This window comes from Platalea leucorodia (assembly GCF_965183815.1).
Source record: "Platalea leucorodia genome assembly, chromosome: 3".
Lineage (NCBI taxonomy): Eukaryota > Metazoa > Chordata > Aves > Pelecaniformes > Threskiornithidae > Platalea > Platalea leucorodia.
The window spans coordinates 32,971,438-32,990,192 of NC_138825.1; the positions used below are offsets into that span (position 1 = coordinate 32,971,438).

At 40.2% G+C, this 18,755-nt stretch overlaps 1 protein-coding gene across 2 annotated transcripts; it reads right to left on the reverse strand.

Moving 5' to 3' along the window:
- Window positions 1-373: 373 nt before the first annotated feature.
- SLC4A1AP (solute carrier family 4 member 1 adaptor protein) lies at window positions 374-18,719 on the reverse strand. 2 transcript variants are annotated; one of them, XR_014227658.1, is made up of 15 exons: window positions 17,999-18,719; window positions 16,561-16,744; window positions 15,700-15,822; window positions 14,826-14,886; window positions 13,823-13,962; window positions 13,526-13,686; window positions 12,710-12,779; window positions 8,813-9,002; window positions 7,863-7,974; window positions 7,043-7,283; window positions 6,180-6,254; window positions 5,081-5,151; window positions 2,803-2,875; window positions 1,426-1,547; window positions 374-966 (listed from the first exon to the last, which is right to left on the reverse strand). XR_014227658.1 is itself a non-coding variant. In XM_082306804.1 (14 exons), the coding sequence occupies exons 1-14, from the start codon at window positions 18,521-18,523 to the stop codon at window positions 1,498-1,500; spliced, it is 2,076 nt and encodes a 691-aa protein (XP_082162930.1). In that variant the 5' UTR covers window positions 18,524-18,719; the 3' UTR covers window positions 973-1,497. The 2 variants fall into 2 exon arrangements, 1 of the variants encoding a protein (XP_082162930.1); XM_082306804.1 differs by lacking the exon at window positions 374-966 and having other exon boundaries at window positions 973-1,547.
- Between the last annotated feature and the right edge of the window lie 36 nt (window positions 18,720-18,755).

An 18,755-nucleotide genomic window follows, 5' to 3' on the forward strand; every position in this document is an offset into this window, starting at 1 on the left:
CCACACCCCAAACAGGGCTTGATCTGCAGCCTTGGAATGCAGGGGGCATGAACCTGCCCTTTGCTCTTGTTTGATTACTTCCATTCACATTTAAACCTCCATTATTCATTTCATTACCTTTTATTTTTATTTTTATTTTTTTTTATACCTTTTATATTTTATCCAATTTATACCTGCACTTTTACGGATGTATATTTAAATTATAAATTTCTAATATATATAGCATATACACACTAAATAGGCACATATATAAATACATATAGGAAGTGGATCCACGAATAAATAACACAAATATTTACAAATATTTGTATCCTCCTTCAGATATATATATTAATATATGAGACAAAAGCCTATATTGTTACACTTGAGCCTGGCCCAAAGGACATGGGCAGCCAATCAGAGGGTGTTCTGAGATCACATGAATAGGTCAGTCTCAGCAATAAAAAGGCAAGCAGCCAATCAGAGAGCAGAATGAAAGGAGGTAGGGCCTGGCCTCATGCTATGAGGAGGTTGCCATTGCTGTAGCAGGAGGGGGCTTCTTGCACTGATGCACCATGGGGTACGGGGAAAAGGATTAGGTCCTTCCGGTAAATGTTTGCAGCACTAACGGTCACCTCTTTATAAAAAGATGCCTGTTCGCTCTTTGAACCTTACTTTATTCATAGCTCTAATAACCTTTGATGACAAAGAATGTCATAGCCTAATTATATAGACATTCAAAACTGTATTTGTGACAAATTAAGAGCAGGCATGCCTTAAATTGCATTAAGATGGCGCTTTGCTCTTGTGTTGTGACAGGAGAAGGAGAGGCTTCATTATAAGCTTTTCAGGATATCCATCCATCATTTCTTCTGTTATCCTCTGATTCAAGATAAGCTGTGCCAGCCTCTTCAGTTCTTTGGCATTTCTACACCTTTATAACAGCGTACACTCATCCAGTTCACTCCATGCCAAGTATTCCAGCAACTGCATGAGGGAGACGTGAAAAGTTTTCTTTTCAAAATAGAAGTTTTTTCCATAGGAAAGAAAAAAAGAAAAAACCTTCAAGTTCTAGGTTGTGTTGCCCATGGCAGTATTTTCAAACAGCAGCCACAGAAGTAAACCAGTAGTGTTTCTCATTTTAATTGCATAAAACCAACATGAATAAATTTTATCAAGCCTGTAATTATACAGATGTGTATTTTTTTTAATATTTTTTGTGTACTTTTATTTACAAAAGAAAAAAATGAGCCTACAGTTTCAAGCCAAATAAAAAGGACAAGGCTAAAATTGGAAGAAGAAGCAGAAGAATGTCTGGGCTTTTACTTTTAAAAAAGTATCTGGAAGACAAACAGAGGACACACAGCGAGAGCTAACAGCCAGAGTGGCTGCTGATGCCCTTGAATTTGGAACAGCATCTGAAAAAACAACTCTTTTATCCCTCACTTAACACGTGGTCAAAGAGTCCAAAGTAGAGCAGTCCTTCAAATCTCAGATGTACTCTGGGGCACTTGAAGCTTAGTAGCCATATTTTTCATTGAGATGAGTCTTGCCATCACCGCTTTGACCTAATGGACGAAGAGGAGAGTTGCATTATTTTTCCCCCCTCATCCAAGATCAGTGTGTATCCAAGTATGAAATAGTCTCTAGGCAGCACTAGTCAGGCAAGCACAAAGAGGATAAAAAGTCAGACTGGATATTACGATTCAAATCGTCATTTGATTTATACTTATAATTCCTCTTGACCTTACTAATAGTGTCAAAATTACATCATATATTCCTCTTTTTTGGTTTGGTGTTTTTTTGGGGTTGTTTTTTTGACTTTCTCCTCCTCCCCCACCCTTGGTGTCCTCATTAGGCCAGCATACAAGGTAAGTCTGATTATTAGCAGGCAGAGACAGAAGAAGGAGCTCCCTCTTACGGACACAGCTCACTTGGCTATCTGAGATCAGACCTCTGAGTTACTGAATTGGGTATTTTGTTCCAGTGGATTCATATGTCAGAGAAGTGCAGTCTTTTCATTGAAGGATGATTCACCAGATTATAGTTTTCTTCAGTGAAATTTATTCTCATTTTTCTTATTCCCTTTGGAGCCTATCTATATTACAAGCCTGCAACAGCCTTATAAAAAATATAGTAATGAATCTACCAAATGAAAGCTAAGCTTTGAACTTAGTATGAGAACCTTAATGCATGAAAATGAATCTTCCATTTTAGAGAAACTGAAAATTCATTACACTGTTTAAGAATAACCTCACTTAGCTAAAAACACTCTGGAACTAAAGTAAAAAATTTGTTCAACTTCAACATATATTGGATGCGTGCATCGATTATTCAGTGCCTTCACCAAAGCGTTACCAAGGCTTCTCTACAAAACACGTGACCCAAAGTTTGTATTCCAGTGATTTTTGAAAAAATCTGCAAAGAAGATTTTCAGATCTCACAGACTTCTATGAAAACTGAGAATACTAAGATTGCTGGAACATTTATCCGTAGTGAAGGTTTGAGCTTGTCTTTCAACTAGATCATCATATCACTATGTGTCAATGGAGTTAGCTCTCTCAGGTGTTACAAAACTGAAAATCAAACTTCAGGTGTATCTGTCCATTGAGATGGACAATACTGCCAACATGGTCTGTATTTCATGGCAAGACTTGCATGGCCATACAACAAATATGGGGCATAACATTCCAGAAAACATCAGGTTCTGGGTAAAGTATTCCTGAATTACTTTTTCCTCAAGAAGTTACAAGGACACCCTGACTACTTATTAGGTAGATTCTTGAGTTATAGGACTAAAAACGGTAAGGAAGTGGTTGATACCTGCAGGAGGAATCCATATGCAGTAGTCTGGGTCATCATCTGGGTACTGTGAGGAAAAAAAAGGTTGTTGGACCTGCAAAAGGAGAAAAGATTTTTAAAGTGCTACACCCCTCCAGCAATGTGTCACAGCCACTAAATCTCTCATTAATTCAGAGACAAATACTGAAAGGTGAGGGTTATTTCTACAAGGGATGAAAACAATAATACAGAGGAAAGAAGAAATATCAAACCCTCAAATAGATTCAGTTTATTCCCAGTAGAGTCACAGAATAATAGTAGTTCTGGTTAGATGGGACCTCTGGAGGTCATCCAGTCCAGTCTCCCCCTCAAAACAGAACCACTGCCAACTGTCCACTTCTGGACAGTTTAATCTTGTCATCCTAATGTTTGGTAGTGTCTTTTGACACAGAATTTCTTTATGCAGGGAAAAGCTTTAGAGTAGGATTTGCAAGAAGTGCTTTACTGATTTCAGTGTGCAATCCCATTGAAAACTTTGGGTTTAAGGTGACTTTCAAACTGGAGTATATAAAAGTTTAGCTGTTATATAAGGATAACTTAAAGTTTTTCAAAAGAAAAGAAAACCCAATTTCTTCAGGTCTCACTGGCATCACTGAAATGTTTAAAGCAAACCAAAACAGGTCACTTGCAATTCAAATGTTGACACAGCAGTGTCTTTTCGTCCCTAGATTTTAAAGTTTTGCCACATCAGCATTGTTTTCTCAACAACTTTTGTTTTCAGCAACTGCAGGTAGCTATCAAAAAAATTTCATACAACTGTAGAGTGCAAGACTTAAGAGCTCAAAATGCAGCCAAGTTACTCAGCACTGATTTGCATTACTCTGTAGTATCTTGACACAGCCTTAAGTTATGCAGTTGAAGCAATTTTTCATTCCCTCAAAAACTTTCCTTCCCCAAATTAACCTCTAAACCAGTTATTTCAGAAGACTAATGTTTTCCAAAACAGACTTCAGAGTTGAACAGTTTTTAAATATGGCTTGTGAACAGTCACTTCAAAATTGTTTTTCCAGTTTTACATGATTGAAAGTTATTCCTCAAATATTAAAAGAGGAAGAAAAAAAAAAAAAAGCTGACTTCTGGTTGATATTTTCCATGCAAGATCTGAGCCCAAAGGCAGAGACAGCATGTGGAAAAAGTGATTTGTGATGGGAGAGAGAATACAGCTAAGCCATCTGGCATTTGGAGAATGCTCACTGTTAGAGTGTACTCTGGTGATGAGAGGTGCTGACTTGACTGTCTCTGCATGAGAAGCTGCCTTGTTCTCCCATATTCATAGAAATGGTATAACTTGGGCTTTAACAGTATATATTTACTCTTGCTTTCTTTATCAACATGCTTTATAGGCCAGCAACAAAGGACAATTCTAAAGGCCGTGCCTACCCAATCCTTGGGTCCTTTGCCAGGACACACAGGCTGCAGGGAGTTGAGTTTCTTTAAGTGGTGCAGGGATAAAATTAGATGGCCACCACAAAGAAAGTGTCAGAATCGTCAGAACTCACGGCCCACCAAATACAGTAATCTTCTTTGATGGCAGTCAGCAGAGGGTGGGATGCGCTCTAAAGGGAAGAGCCTCACAGTAATCACCAGGCTAAGAGCACGCTGTCAAAGAAGTTCCTTCCCGGCTCCAGGAAGGCAACAATTGCCTGCAGCCCAAAACGTGCAAGGCTCACATACTTTACATTTTAATACAAATCTTATGCACAGAAGGAACATTATCTGGTACATTCACTCAAATTCAGTAATAATTTGGTTGCAAAAGACAATAATCTCTTAGACTTATCTCTTTCCACATCTTACAGAGAAGAATGAGGTTTGATAATGGCAATACAGACTAGCTACAGCTTTAGTACAGCATGTTCTGCGTCAGCCAATACATGCTTCCCAAGCTACTCTACAAGGAAAGTTTTTCAGTGCCAATCCAAAGCCCAGAGAGCACCTATGTTCTACAACACTTGTGATGCAGGAGAAGAAGCAATTAGCAGAAGCTAACCGCCAAGTGAAAAGGTAAAAAAAAAAAAAATTGTGATTGAATTGAGAGCCTCTATCATGCCTGAAATGCTGTGCTTTACCTTTTCATTGGAGACTCCAAAATCTGTGTCCAATGGCAGTATGTGGTTCTATATTTGGGTCTTAGTCAGCAGAAAAGCACTACTATCACCAAGTCATACTCAATCGAATTGTTACTATTTCACTAAAAAAGAGCCTAATAAATGATTTCCTGAAACTCTTAAGCTGCAGGAGTCATGGTGTAATAACTGACCTTGCTTGAGCTATTGATTTTCTTAACTTTCTCAGATGTCTCTTCAGGTTCCTTACGTACTGCGTCAGATGCTGGGAAGAAAGAAGATTTGTTTTACGACACATCACAAATTACCAATAGGTAAGTAGGAAGTTCACATAAAAATGGATACACCCTAAAGGAAATCCAAGACAGCTCACTGCAACAAAATTCGTACTTAAGGCTGCTGAACACATTTTTGTTTTTCACAGTTTTATTAACTTATGTTTAATACACTGTCAATCACCTATCTGAATGCAGTTTAGTAAGGTCCTCTATTTGGGATTCTGTAACACACTTTAGTTAATGGCAGATGTTTATTTTCTAAAAGATATTATCTATCTGTAATCACTGCAGTGATTGATTTAGAAAGAAACAGTAGGAAATGCACAGGACCAACATGATTTAAAAAAAAAAAAATACACTAACATAGGTGAGAGGAATACAGAAGAGAGAGAAGTATGCCTTGTTTTTCTGCCACTTTGTGAAATCTTGGGACTCCTGTGGCTTAAGTCTGTGGATGAGATGATGAGGACAGGACAACATTCTTAACAGTCTGAGTTATGAAAAAATACAAGATTCATACAGATCTCCTCCATTTTCAGTACACCTTTGAGGATCTGATTTTTTTTTTTTGTATACATTTAGAGGGGTCATCTGGGTCACTAACAGATTATTAGCTAATGTTATGCAGTATTTGTCACTTTATAAAAGAAAGTTCTGTCCTTCTGCAGTGTTAAGAGCTACTGCAAGAGAATAAGGGGAGGGGAGGAAAGCATTATGTTTATGCTCCTAAATTAAAATATTTTTTCTTGTCTTCTCATGCTATTTTTTTGAAAACACAGGATCTCAAAGCAGTTAATGACTATGAAAAGCGAGGAGAACTGAAACATAGTTGAAGTGACCTGTTTTCACCATACACTTACCACTTCCCAAGAAAACACAATCCTTCATTTCAATTCTAGATTCTTTAAGCTCTAGGTTAGGCTTAGTTTCCTTCTACTGACAGAAGACAGTAAGTCCTTCAGCCAGTTTCTAAACCCACATGCTACTGTACAATAGTCTAAATTCTACTGCTCACCTTGAGATTTCTCTTGTGTGGGTCCCATCTGAGACTTATTCCTTAGTATCTTTGGCTCAGGCAGAAAATGAACCCCTGTAAAAGACAAAAGAAAGAGCTAGGTGAGCACTCTGCAGTAACTCTGATGAGTAGAGTGCTAGCGTTCCTGAGACAAAGTACGAAAGGGAACTCTTAACTACATTTGTCTCAGGATGAACACCTCTCTCAAAAGTCCTCCAAATTATTTCATCCAAGTCCATTGCAATACAATATTAAAGAAAAACTTGTGACCAGTTAAAACATACTTTTCAAGAGCAACCTGGCCAGCATTAAGACAAAAAGCTAGAGTTCGGTTTCTGTCATCAAACACATCATTGACTGAGAAATATCATTACTGAGTTTTCCAATGCATCAAGCTGATATAAAAAAGGACTGGAGATAAACTACACAGATAGAAAGATGATACCTCTCCATTACCACTTTTGAAGTTATTTTTCCTCCTTACAAATGGATCTGAAGTTTACACAGACATTTCTTTTCTTATTAAGTCACTCTCCCTTGCCAACAACACACTTTAGTTATTTTCATATGGACATTCAATCTAATGAAAGCAGGGCTTATCAAAATAGGACCTTTCTTGAGTCCAGGAGATTTCTTCCGTTTCACCAAAAGCATGAAAAACTGACTGCCAAGCAGAGTTTCAACCAGAACCACATGAAACTCAGCTGCTGGTACACAGACTCTAGACTAATGGCAAAAAAATATGGAAAAGATATCTGCTGGAGAACCTATGACTCAAACCTTAGAAGATTCACATAGCTCTGAAAAATACAGCAGTAACAGACTCAGCTTCATTACTGAGAAAATCAAAGACAATGGTTTACCATCCTGAAGGGATTCTAGATTCTTGTTATTGTAAGGAGAACCATCGGGAGCATTAGTTTCTTCTTCTGTTTCTTCCTCTGTTGGCATTTTCATTTCCAGGTTTGATGCTTTGCTGTTTATTGCATCTGCTTCTTGCTCCTCCTCTATTTCTTCCTCTTCTTCCTCTTCCTCCTCCTCTGGTCCATCATCTTTCATTTTTAACAAGCTTTCAGGGACGTCTGGACGCTTAACAGGCAGCTTCTGCAAGAGAAAGACTTGTGCATCAGCGCTAAGACAAATGGAGGTAGATGTCACAGATATCCATTACAGAAGAAAGCACACATATTACTGTCATAGAGACAGCTGGTATGGAAACACTCTCAGGATGAATAGTTAGGTTTTAAGGAAAAGTTATTAGTAGAGATAGAAGATGAAAAAATATGTCTAGTCCATAGACAAGGAGTGCAGTCTTTTCATAAGAGGGACACCGGAAACTGCATCAGTCTTGGATATGATCTTAGCTATAAGATCAAGAAAAACAAAAGTAAAGGACCAGCTGCTGAGGTACAGCAGTGGTGCAGCCTGATGTCCCCAGACTGCCTCTACTTGATCCTCAAGTTGCCTTTTGACCACAGCTGTGCCGCAGGGCACAAAATGGCAACTGCCGGCAGCAAACAACATCCAACAGCCACTGCTTGCTGCCCCGTGCACCTTCCACCGCTGCAGGCTTGCACCTCCATGCTCTTTCCATGCACGTGAGAAGATGCGGTTGCCACCTACAGTCTCCGTAGCCTGAGAAGGTGTCTGGGAAACAGCCTCTGACTTGCAGCACTTACTTACCCCTAGGCTTCCAGTTTTCAGCTTGAATTTGCTCCCCCCTTTCATTGCACCAAAGAGAGGCAGGGTAATCTTTTTAGGCTTACTCTCTGCTTCCAGACTGTAACTCCCACTCCTAATAAAAGTTAGATAGAAAGAAAAACAGTGTAAAAAGTATCAAACAAGCCTTATATTTACAAATGCAAAAAAATCTGCAAATTAGAAGTAGATATATAAAAATCCTTTTATTTCTCTCTCACTTGTAGCATCCAAGGAGGAAGCTGCAGGAGATGACTCCTCCATCCTACATACACATTGTAGGATTCAGACACGTGCCATAACAGGAAGCAAAAGATAAATAAATAAGAAAAAAAATCTGTATCACACAGACTCCCTCAAATTCAATTGCACACACATACATACGTATGTATATAATATAAATGTATATATAAAAACACACTTGGAGGCCAAACCTCAATTTAAGTAAATTAATTAAGTAACTAAACCTCTAATCAAGCTGCCAGTAGCAAATGATAAACCCAGCATACGGCCTCTTGAATGGCAGTAGCACTGCTAGGCAGTAGTTGAACAGCCACTACACTTGACTTCCACGTACATTTCACAGAGTGAAAGTGGTTTTCATGTTGTGCATAATACCTGTAAAATTCTTCAATTCCTTTTGGATGCAGGTTGGGAAAAAAATTTAAAAAGCTGACACCGTGCTTCCAATCCCTTCCCCCTCTCATCCTCCCAGTGTGGGCTTATCTTGCTCCAGTGTTGTGGCGCATCTGCCTCAACCATAGATGCTGCAACAGCCAAAAAGCACAGCGGCTCTTTAAAGAGATGAGCCAGGTAGTTTGGAAGGCCGTCCTGCTTTTGTGTTTGGAAAGCTGTCTATTTACGGGGCTTGCACAGCTGCCCATGGGTAACAACAACAGTAAAAGTAACTGTTTTACACTTTAGCTAAGACTTACTGGGGCTTCAGCTCAGGCAGTTCTGCAGGCTTGACAAGCTTTATTAACCCTTTCAGTCTCTGCTGCTCTTTCTTCAGTTCAAATGACCGCAAGTGAAGCTTCTTTCGTGCCACACTGTCTAAGGTGCATCCTGATTTTATTTCGGTCATGAATTCATCCAAGGAATCTTGAGCTGCTGGCTGGGACTGGACTATGCAAGATAAAAGGGAAGATACATATTGTTACTGGTGGGGAGATGAGAGCTGTAGTCATCAAGTCCTACCTTTAGAGAATAAGATATGTAGGAACAACTATCCTCTCTGCAAGTTTCTGTTGAATGGCAAAATAATGGAGTGTTAGCCCTGGAAAGATGAAAGCATTTCTCCTAACAAAAGCCTGACAGTAAATTTTAATCCACTTACATAACAAAGCCTCTCTTAAAATTGAATGTTTCTTTATGAGTAAGTGTCCCTATTCTAGTTTGTTCATCACACTTCAAGATCTGCTGTCCCTAAAAAAGTGGCTTACAGGTTCTTTTCATAGTCACAGACTAAAATAAACACAATTACAAAGAATCCCACACCACTGCATGGGGGAATCTCACTTTGGCTTTCCTGGAATGTTTATGTAATAATATTTGCAAAGCTTGAAATGAATCAACACGTGATGCTGCCTCCTACCCCTGGATGCCTGAGTGCATACAAGAATAGTTTCATGTTAGGCCAATCACATAAAATTTACCTTTGTTTTGACTGGATTTTCTAACAAGAAAACACTGCTCCATACTTGAAAAAGAGTAACAGCAGTCTTTCTACTCCACCCGATTTCAAATATTAGTAATTCTATGCATATTTGGCTAATTAAAATAAAACTCGGGAGGAAAAACTAAAGCTTTAATGACTAAGAACAATAAATACAGAATTCTAACACATGGATTTCAAATAACCAAACAAAAAAAACCCAGGAAAACTCCTTTCCTAGGCTTGAACAATGCTTCAGAAGTTTTTATATAGTGTTCAAAAATAACTTGGAGGCAAACAAAGAAAAATGTCGTTGCTAGAATTTTAACAAGCCTTTTGATAGGCAGTCTTCTGCCTTTTAATATTATATGAAAAGTGGCAAATTCAATATTTATTTGTTGCATTATAAGCATTTATGTATATATGCAGAAGCATAATTATGGGACCAATGAGTTATTTTCAGTTCAGCTCGAGCTAATTAAATAGCACTTGAAATTTAAAATGTGTACAAATAAAATAATATGTTATTGTTAAGAGTACATATTCAAGCAATTTTACATTACTTAAATATTTAGAGACAAGTCTAATAAGACTCATGTTTACAAATGGACTCAGTTGAAAAGGATATTTCTGATCTAGAACAAAACACAGTTTACAATTTGCAAATATATGAAAGCCACAAGGGTAACTGTTCAAAGATATACAAAATTAAGAGGCTTCAAAAGATAAGAAACAGTTGTAGCATCCACCTCCACACAAACATAAATGATGACAAAACATGTCATAAAAGAAATTCAGATAGAAATACTCTTCTCTTTCCTCCTAACTATTTATATGAACCAAGACAATAAATATCAACAAAAAGGTACTGTTAACAAACAGTCTGAAACTCCTAGCAGACAGGAGCTGAGCAGAGTGATCATTTAATTTAAACACAAAATTTTAAAGATGCAGTTTAGTGTCTAGTCAGATAATTCAGAACAATTAAAGGTTTAGTTCCACAGCTCACGTCTTTAGCTGTGGAACAGTGTAAGTGCTTCAGTCAGTGAGTGATCTTCAGCAAGTCAGATCAGCCCTTCTTGCAAACAGGATTCTCTGCTTGATTCCACTAACAGTGCCTAAGATCAGGTAGTTCAGCTTACAGGGTTACTGTTAGCATTCGGTATCTGTTGCAGCAGTTTTCTACACTATTGAAGTAAAATTTGATATTGCCAGGAGGTAAATCAATCATGGCTATTATACTCTATATCCCAGTGAAAAAAAGCTATAGGGGTATTTACTGCACCATCAACTTATTGATAATTTTCTTCTGAACAGGCAACCAAAGATGAGACTGAAGAGCTCTATGTGTTTGATTTTCATTCAGCTGCATCAGTGAATGTGAGATACCAAGTCAGTCCATCAGTAATTAGTTCTGAAGGAGAACAATTTGTGAACTTCTACTGTGATTTTTTAGACAACCACTTAATTTCTCTGAGTGCTTGTTAAGAGGTGTTGCAATTTAGCCTGTCATTCACTCATTGGTCTCTCTACACTCTTGCCCTTAGGCTACAGATAATGATTTAGAGCAAGCAAAAGTGCATCGAGGTTTCATAACTGTATGTGATGTGGTAGCTTTGCCAGACAGCTCACGACAGTGGTAAGAATCACCCATGATCAATACGCATGTTCCTGGATTACACTTCTACGCAACATCTTTGATGAACCTGAAGCATCCAAAGAAATAAGAGAAAACACAAGTATCTAGAACACACACACACACACACAGAGTAACTGATGATGCAATATTTGCTATGTTTTATCTTGGCCTAGTTCTAAGAAATTCCCATCCAATACTGAATTACTCTGTATTGCAGTAAGTGCTGAGACTGCAATTTTTCCAAGGCTCTAAACTAGCTGTGTAACCAGTTACAATTTACCAAACCATGATGACATATATCAGAATTATATGGTGTTAGCAGAAATCTATAAATGAACTGATTCTTCCTTCTCTCAGTGCCTACTACAATATGATTTAACAGTCTTGTTGAGAAACAGTATCAGCAGAAACAAAGGCATCATAACATATGAAAGCTTGGAATTACATGTCTCAGACAACATAAAGCATTAGCTTCTCTTGCTAGTCAATCGTTAACTACTTATCAGAACAGTCATGCTGAAAACAATTCCTTCAAACACGCTGAACCAACCCATCAGTTAGAATGCTCAGTGGAACAGTACTGTTTTCTGAACAGTGATCTGGTATAATCAATCACCAACAAAAATGTTGATACAAATGAGTTTTGGTGTGGAGCTGAATTACTAGAAAGAAACATACCCATATAAGGCACAAAAGATAGCCCAGCTGTCAGATTGCTGCTAGGCTTCTTGGAGAGAAACTCTTCTGAAAAACTGATGTTGCAACCTTTATTAATGCCAACTCTGTTAGAAAGGCTTCTGTATGAAGAATCAGCCTAAACACATTTCCTTCATGCCTTCCTTTTATTCCACAAGACATCATCAGTAACAGAAAGCAAAACGCAGCTATTTGTATAGTATGCTTTTAAATCTAGCTCACTACGAGATACAATCACCTCTTTGGAAAGGCTCTGCCTTCGTACACAAAGGCATAATCCTAGAACCTGAATGGCACCCTCATAAGCTAGCAAGTTCACTGAATACACGGGCTAAGCGTCAACTGCTTTGAGTCCACATTTCTCTCTTCCCACCTCTCCTTTTTAAGGTGCATTTACAATCAGAGAAGTGAAATAAAAGATACTGTCTTTTCTGTCAGTTGTCTGCTCTCCCCTTAGAAATGGTTTTGGAGGGAGTGGAAAAAAGTGTTCCTCAAATTGGGTCAGTTTCACTAATATGGGCAGATAAACAGTAATAATGCTCACTCTCTTAAGCACCAGGAGCTTGTACACTCACCTCCTTACCTTAACTTGGATGTTGCTTGCTGTGAAAAAAGCTGCATTCATTAGCAAGTGACTATATACACACAGTACATAAACTATTGGATGAAGACTGTAAGTATCCTCGCCAGCTAACTCAGTGACCTGCAAATCTTCCTACTCCTTTGTGAAAAGTGGACACCAAAAAAACCAATGCACTTAAGACAGAAATCCGTAAGATACGTTTTCATCCCTTTATTGTTCTTTATGGAAAGCACTATGATCAAACAAACTTCATGCCTTACCTTTCCCTGAAGCCTTCAGCTTCTCTGTTATCTCAGAAAGCTCATTTTCAGCTTCATTTAGCTTTGTGACCTATGAAAGAACAACATCCTTAGAAGATCTTTTTATCTTCTTAAAATCCTCTTTTAGGAGGTACGCAAATATCCTACCAAATTACCTCAATTTTTCTACTTCTGGTCTTTGACCAGAAGTTTCTGGTCTGAAAAAAATAGTCTAGATTGTGAAAGGACTGATAAGTTGTTTAGGAACATACTGTTCAAATAATTTTCTTTCTGAAACACAAAAATACATATAATGCTTCTGCAGCAATGTTATACCACCACTGTGATCCTCCAACACTCCCTATCCCAGCTCCCCCACAGCCTGTTGTCTCTGTAGGACTTTTAGTTGTCATATGCCTGTCAGTTCAGGCTGCTTATTCTTTGAAGCAGAATGGGATCCTTCTTTGGGATGTGCCCTGTGCACCTGAAAGCTTGCAGTTATTTTCTGATGCTTTAAAACTATTTTAGAAGTACCCTGTTCTGGTACTTCATTCACCCACTGCTGTGATCTACCAAGTAGAAGGCCATACTACACAGGCCAAAGCAAGATAGTATGCTTCCACTAAAGTAAGCAATATTTTCAGGTATTTGTAGATCTTATCCACAAATCAAAAAACCACTTTTATTCTAAACTTGGCCAATTGAGAGCTAAAGGTGTGAAATGATATCAGAGTTCAAGGTAACAGAGAAAGATCAGGAAATATTTTTTATTTTCCTTCTTAGTAATAATACATGCATGAGAGAATAAGCCTGGCATGTCATAATAATTCTTCTTACCAGTGAGTCATAAGTCTCTGGTTTTTCTTCTATTTTACCAGCTTTTTTCATTCTGTTCAGTCGTTTCTTTTCTACAGCACCAGTTCGATCAAGGAAGGTGTCATCATCACTGTCATAAAAATCCTCATCTTCCCAGTTCTTTGATTTCCTTTTTCGGGATACTGGGAAAGGTAAGGGAGAAGGCAAGAAAAGAAATGATTTGCATACCACTGAGCAATAAAACAAATTCAAGATAGCAATCTCAATTCCCTAATTTAGGGCTTTTAGAACAATCACAGCATTTGACTAGTTATTCACCTGCTTCTTGCCTCAGTACTCCCCGAGCATCGAGTAGCCTGCAAGCTTCCAGTGCGCACTGTATCATTGCTTCCTTCTTCTTTCCTGAATGGAGAACCTCTGCCACCAGCTGCTTCCCTGATGCATCATCCACAGGCAACCTGTTCAGTTTGAAGGACCAGAGAACAGCTCAGATACAAACAGCTTTTCACGGATGCTATTCAGATATTTTATTTATCAAGTTGGCTTTGTTCTTTCCATTTCACTCTAGTCTTTTTTTGTGGGTTAAATATTTTCACTTTTCATTTCATACAGTACAAATCAAAACACAAGCATGGATTTCCTAAAGCATGCAAGTAAATTTTTATTTCACTACTCCAAACAATAATTCTTCCTACACGCATTCCATTGGGAATACAAGAAGTTAAAAGGTTAAATGTCAACTCCCAAATCATTTTAAGCACCAGTAACAAATATTTTCCATGCTGAAGCAAAGGCTTCTTAAGTAGTACAATCATTGCAATGTTGTACCTATCCATTTGAGACCTATCCTGTTGACTTAATTTCCACCTCACCTTCTCCTATCTTATAAAGGAATGACGTCAGTGGCCTCTTGCAGGAATCCATCAAAAACTGCCTTATACCATAAAAGAACTGAAATTGGGTACCCAGTAGAATGAATGATTTTTTTTCTCTCATTGGGAATAGAAAGATATTTTTTCCTAGTTTCTTCTCTCGTATTTCAATTTCACATCTCTCTTAAAACAAGGGGAACTGAAAGAACCTAGACTCTTGCTTTCCTGATTTTCAGCTCTAAGGAAAACCAAATGCTGCCAGACCAGAAAAGAGCGCAGACACTGAACTAGGCACTAATCCTTGAACTTCTGTCCCAAAATCAGGGCTTAAGTCTAATTCCAGCTGGCCTCCTTGCCAAGTATGACAAAACAAGTAATTCCTTCAGCTTTTGTTGGTGAATTCAATGAAGTCAGCTTCTATGTACAAAAGTGAATGGAGAGATACATACTTGATCCTGCATAGCCAGCTATTGTGCCCACGATCATCATATTCATATTCTAACTCTTCTCCTAGAGAGGAAAAGAAAGTTGATGTAGTAACCAAAATTGAAATAAGCAGGAATAATCTTTACAGCAGAGAAGAATGTCATGGTTAAACAAAAGAGATAAAATGCCCTTGTTACATATCAAAGGACTGAATTTGCTGCCTGTTTTTTTTTTAAGCCATGGGATCTTCAGTTGGTACTATGCTCATTTGCTTGTTTTTCACAATCAAGGCTTTTTCAGATCAAAGAAAAAACAATCTTGCCTCTGTATGTTTTAAAGTAAATGACATTGAAGCAACGACAGTTTGCAATCTGGATTCACAGATATTGTTTAGCTTGAAGATTAATTTTTCACTTTAGCAAATAAGTGAGTCATCTGTAAGTTTCACTAGCAACCATTGAAAGTTTAGACCAATTCATTATTGCCTTTTGTCTTTTATACTTTCCAATTCTATCTCACAATCATAGTCATCTCCAAACAGAACAGTCTGGAATTTGATGGGTTTGGATTTTTCAGCATAGGTTCAAATCATGGGTGTGGTTTGAGCGTCACTCCAGAGGAATACAAGGTGCTCTCTGCAACTTCCATTTTAGGAATTAGTAACTAAGTCTCAGATACAGAATGATGAGCTAAGTTTTAATAAAACAAAACAAACCCCCCCCCCCCAAAACCAAACCAGCACCAACCCCTCAAAACTTGACCAAACAAAAAAACCTTACCCACAATGTAATAGAAAAGTTTAGCTCTCACACCTTAATTCCCAAAGAAAAACATGAGCACAAACATCACACTTCGCTAAATAATAAAAATTACATTTAATTAAGGAAAAAAAAGTACCTTCTCTGTCAAAAAAGCCCTGTAAGGCCTTCCTAGGATCTTTCATATAGAAGGCATCTTGTACATCCTGAAAATCAATAGCAATAGGGTTTTCTTCAACCTCATCCTCCTCAGCATCCTCCCCTAGAAGGAGACATACAAAGTGCAAAAAAAATGATGAAATGTTAGAAAGAGAACACCCGTATATTTCAGCTTTCGTTAGTTTGAAAGAGGTAGCAGCTACATCATCATAAAATTATTTCCCTTAACTTGAATATTACTTCTGCATCCAATAAAAAAACCCAAACCCTGCTTCTTTTTTGCTATTAGTTATTCCATCATAAGATACAGTTTTGCAGACAAACGTCACTGCAGTTTCAGCACTTTCAAAGGTTTATGTGCTTATACATTTCCATTCAAAAAAACAACTCATTTTTTTGTACTGAAAAGCTCATTAATTACAATTTATCTAGCTTTAAGATGTGGAATTCCTGTTTAAATTTAAAGACAGCTATACTGCACGTAAGTCTCAAGCAATTAAATTTCACCTCTTGGGCAAAAGTGTGGACATTGTTACAGGAACAAAACACACAGCATTAACCTAAGCTCTCCGTTTCACAGCCTTTTATAAGCATAGGCAAATTACCTTCTCCCTTTCAAAAGAAGCTCTAGCATCAGAGCTAGAGCTAACTTCTCACTAGATATAAGCTTGCCTTGTCACAGCGCTCTTCTTTTTAAAAGGAAAAGGACTAGTATGTACTCAAGAACTTCCACTGGACTGGGACACTTGGCATCCAGCTGGAATTTCAAACCTAGTATTCACTGAAAACCAGCTTAAAGACCTTCCAAGGTGTATGAGCTGATTTATTCATCATCACTTACCCATTCCCCATGAGCAGCTCATATCACTGTTCTGACTCCTCTCATTTTTCTCCTCTTTTTCATCTTCCTCATCAGAGTCCTCTCCCAACATTCTCTTTTCTAATTTTGCTTGCTGCTGCTTACGCAATGCCTTCAGTTGAGTCACAGTTAGTTCCGACTCAGACTCCTGGTCCTCTTTGGGTCCCTACGTCACAAACAGTAACTTAGCAGAAGTATTTTTCAAAAGAAAAAAAAAAGTATTTTCAACACACATGTAAATTATGTACAATAACATAAACAAATAATTATAGTGCTCTTCAAAAAGTGGAATTATTAGACCATTTGTTATGGTTTGCATCCCCAAATATACTATTTTTAATGCCCTTTCCAAAGGTGGAAAAAAAGAAATGAGCATTATTGTGTATTTATAGTCAGATCAATCTCAAATATAACTGTATTTTAAAGCAGAAGGCAAAAATTTCCATCAGTGCTGAACGGGATAATCTGGGGAACAAGCAGCTTCTGAAGTGCGTGTAGGGCAGACCAAGTGCTCTCTACGTTCCTACTAATAAAAGCTCCCCTTGTTCACAAAGAAATATTAGTGCTTTACTTTCCTGATGCATCACACTGTTGGAAAGACTTTCCTGATACACCATACTGTTGGAGAGAAATGCCTTTCGCACTCACTGCACATCACCAGAAGCTGCCATGCCTGTTCTCACACCGAGCCCCCAGCAGAGCTGCCCTGTGCCCGGTGCACCAGGGCGATGCAGCAGTGGGGGGACCCCACAGCCCTGCTCTGTCCTTCGGCCCCAAACCTCACCGCAGAGCTGGCAGCCGATACCTACAGCTGACTGCTTTTCCCCAGTAAAACAACCACGGCAGCGCTGGGCAGCTTCCAAAACACCCAAACTGCCCCACACCTCAGAAGCCCCTTTCACCCCGAGACGCCAGGGAGATGTAGATGGAGCTGCATAAATCATAGAATCATAGAATGCTTTGGAATGGAAGGGACCTTTAAAGGTCATCTAGCTCAACCCCCCTGCAATTGGCAGGGACGTCTTCAACTAGATCAGGTTGCTCAGAGCCCCATCCAGCCTGACCTTGAATGTTTCCAAGGATGGGGCATCTGCCACCTCTCCGGGCAACCCGTTCCAGTGTTTCACCACCCTCATCGTGAAAAATTTTTTTCCTTATGTTTAGTCTAACTCTACCCTCCTTTAGTTAAAAACCATTATCCCTTGTCCTGTCGCAGCAGGCCTTGCTAAAAAGACTATCCCCACCTTTCTTGTAGGCCCCCTTTAAGTACTGAAAGGCCGCAATAAGGTCTCCCCGGGGCCTTCTCTTCTCCAGGCTGAACAACCCCAGCTGAAATCCCTGAGCCGGACGCGGGGAAGCACAGGAGTCACCCGACCCACGCCCCGGGGAGCGCGGCGGGGCCGCCCGGGCCCCCACCCACCTGCAGGAGGAAGAGGCGGGAGCTGCCGCCGAAGCGGAGCCCGTGGCCCACCCGCACCCGGCAGTAGGTGCGGGGCGGCACCCGCGCCTTGTTGAGGAAGGTGCCGTGGGTGCTGCCCAGGTCGTACACGTAGAAGCCGGCGGCATCGGCGCCGTCGGGGGAGCAGCCAGGGCCGCGGTACTGCAGCACGGCGTGGTGCCGCGACACCGAGGGGTGCTCCAGGGACAGAGCGCAGCCGGGCAGCCGCCCCACCAGGAACCAGCTGCCGCCCTCCAGCCGCACCGAGCCCAGCGCCACGCCGCCCTTCAGCACCTCCAGCCCGTAGCCGGCGCCGGCCGGCGGGGGGCTGCCCCACGGCGGCTCCTCGTAGCGCGGCGCCGCCGGCGCGGCGGCAGGACGGGGGGGCGGCGGGCCGGGCCCCGGCTCATTGCCCTCCGCAGCGCGGGGCGCGGCGGGCAGCGGGCGGCTGGGGCGCTTGAAGGCGTCGGGCTCGGCGGCCGCCTCCGTCTCCATGGCCTCCGCCATCTTCCCGGGTCCGTTGCTAAATAGAGTCCTCCGGAGACGAGCACCGTTGCGGCTGCAGTACCGGGGGTAGGGCGCAGCTCCAGAGGATCGCACCACTGCCTCAGCCACGGCCCCGGGCAGCGTAGGGGGTGAGACAGAGAGGGAGGCAGCGGCAGAGAAGATGGGAGCGGCGGCGGTGGCGGCGATTGCTTCTCACCTCCCGGCGCGAAGGAGCGCTGGTGCCGGGGGAGCT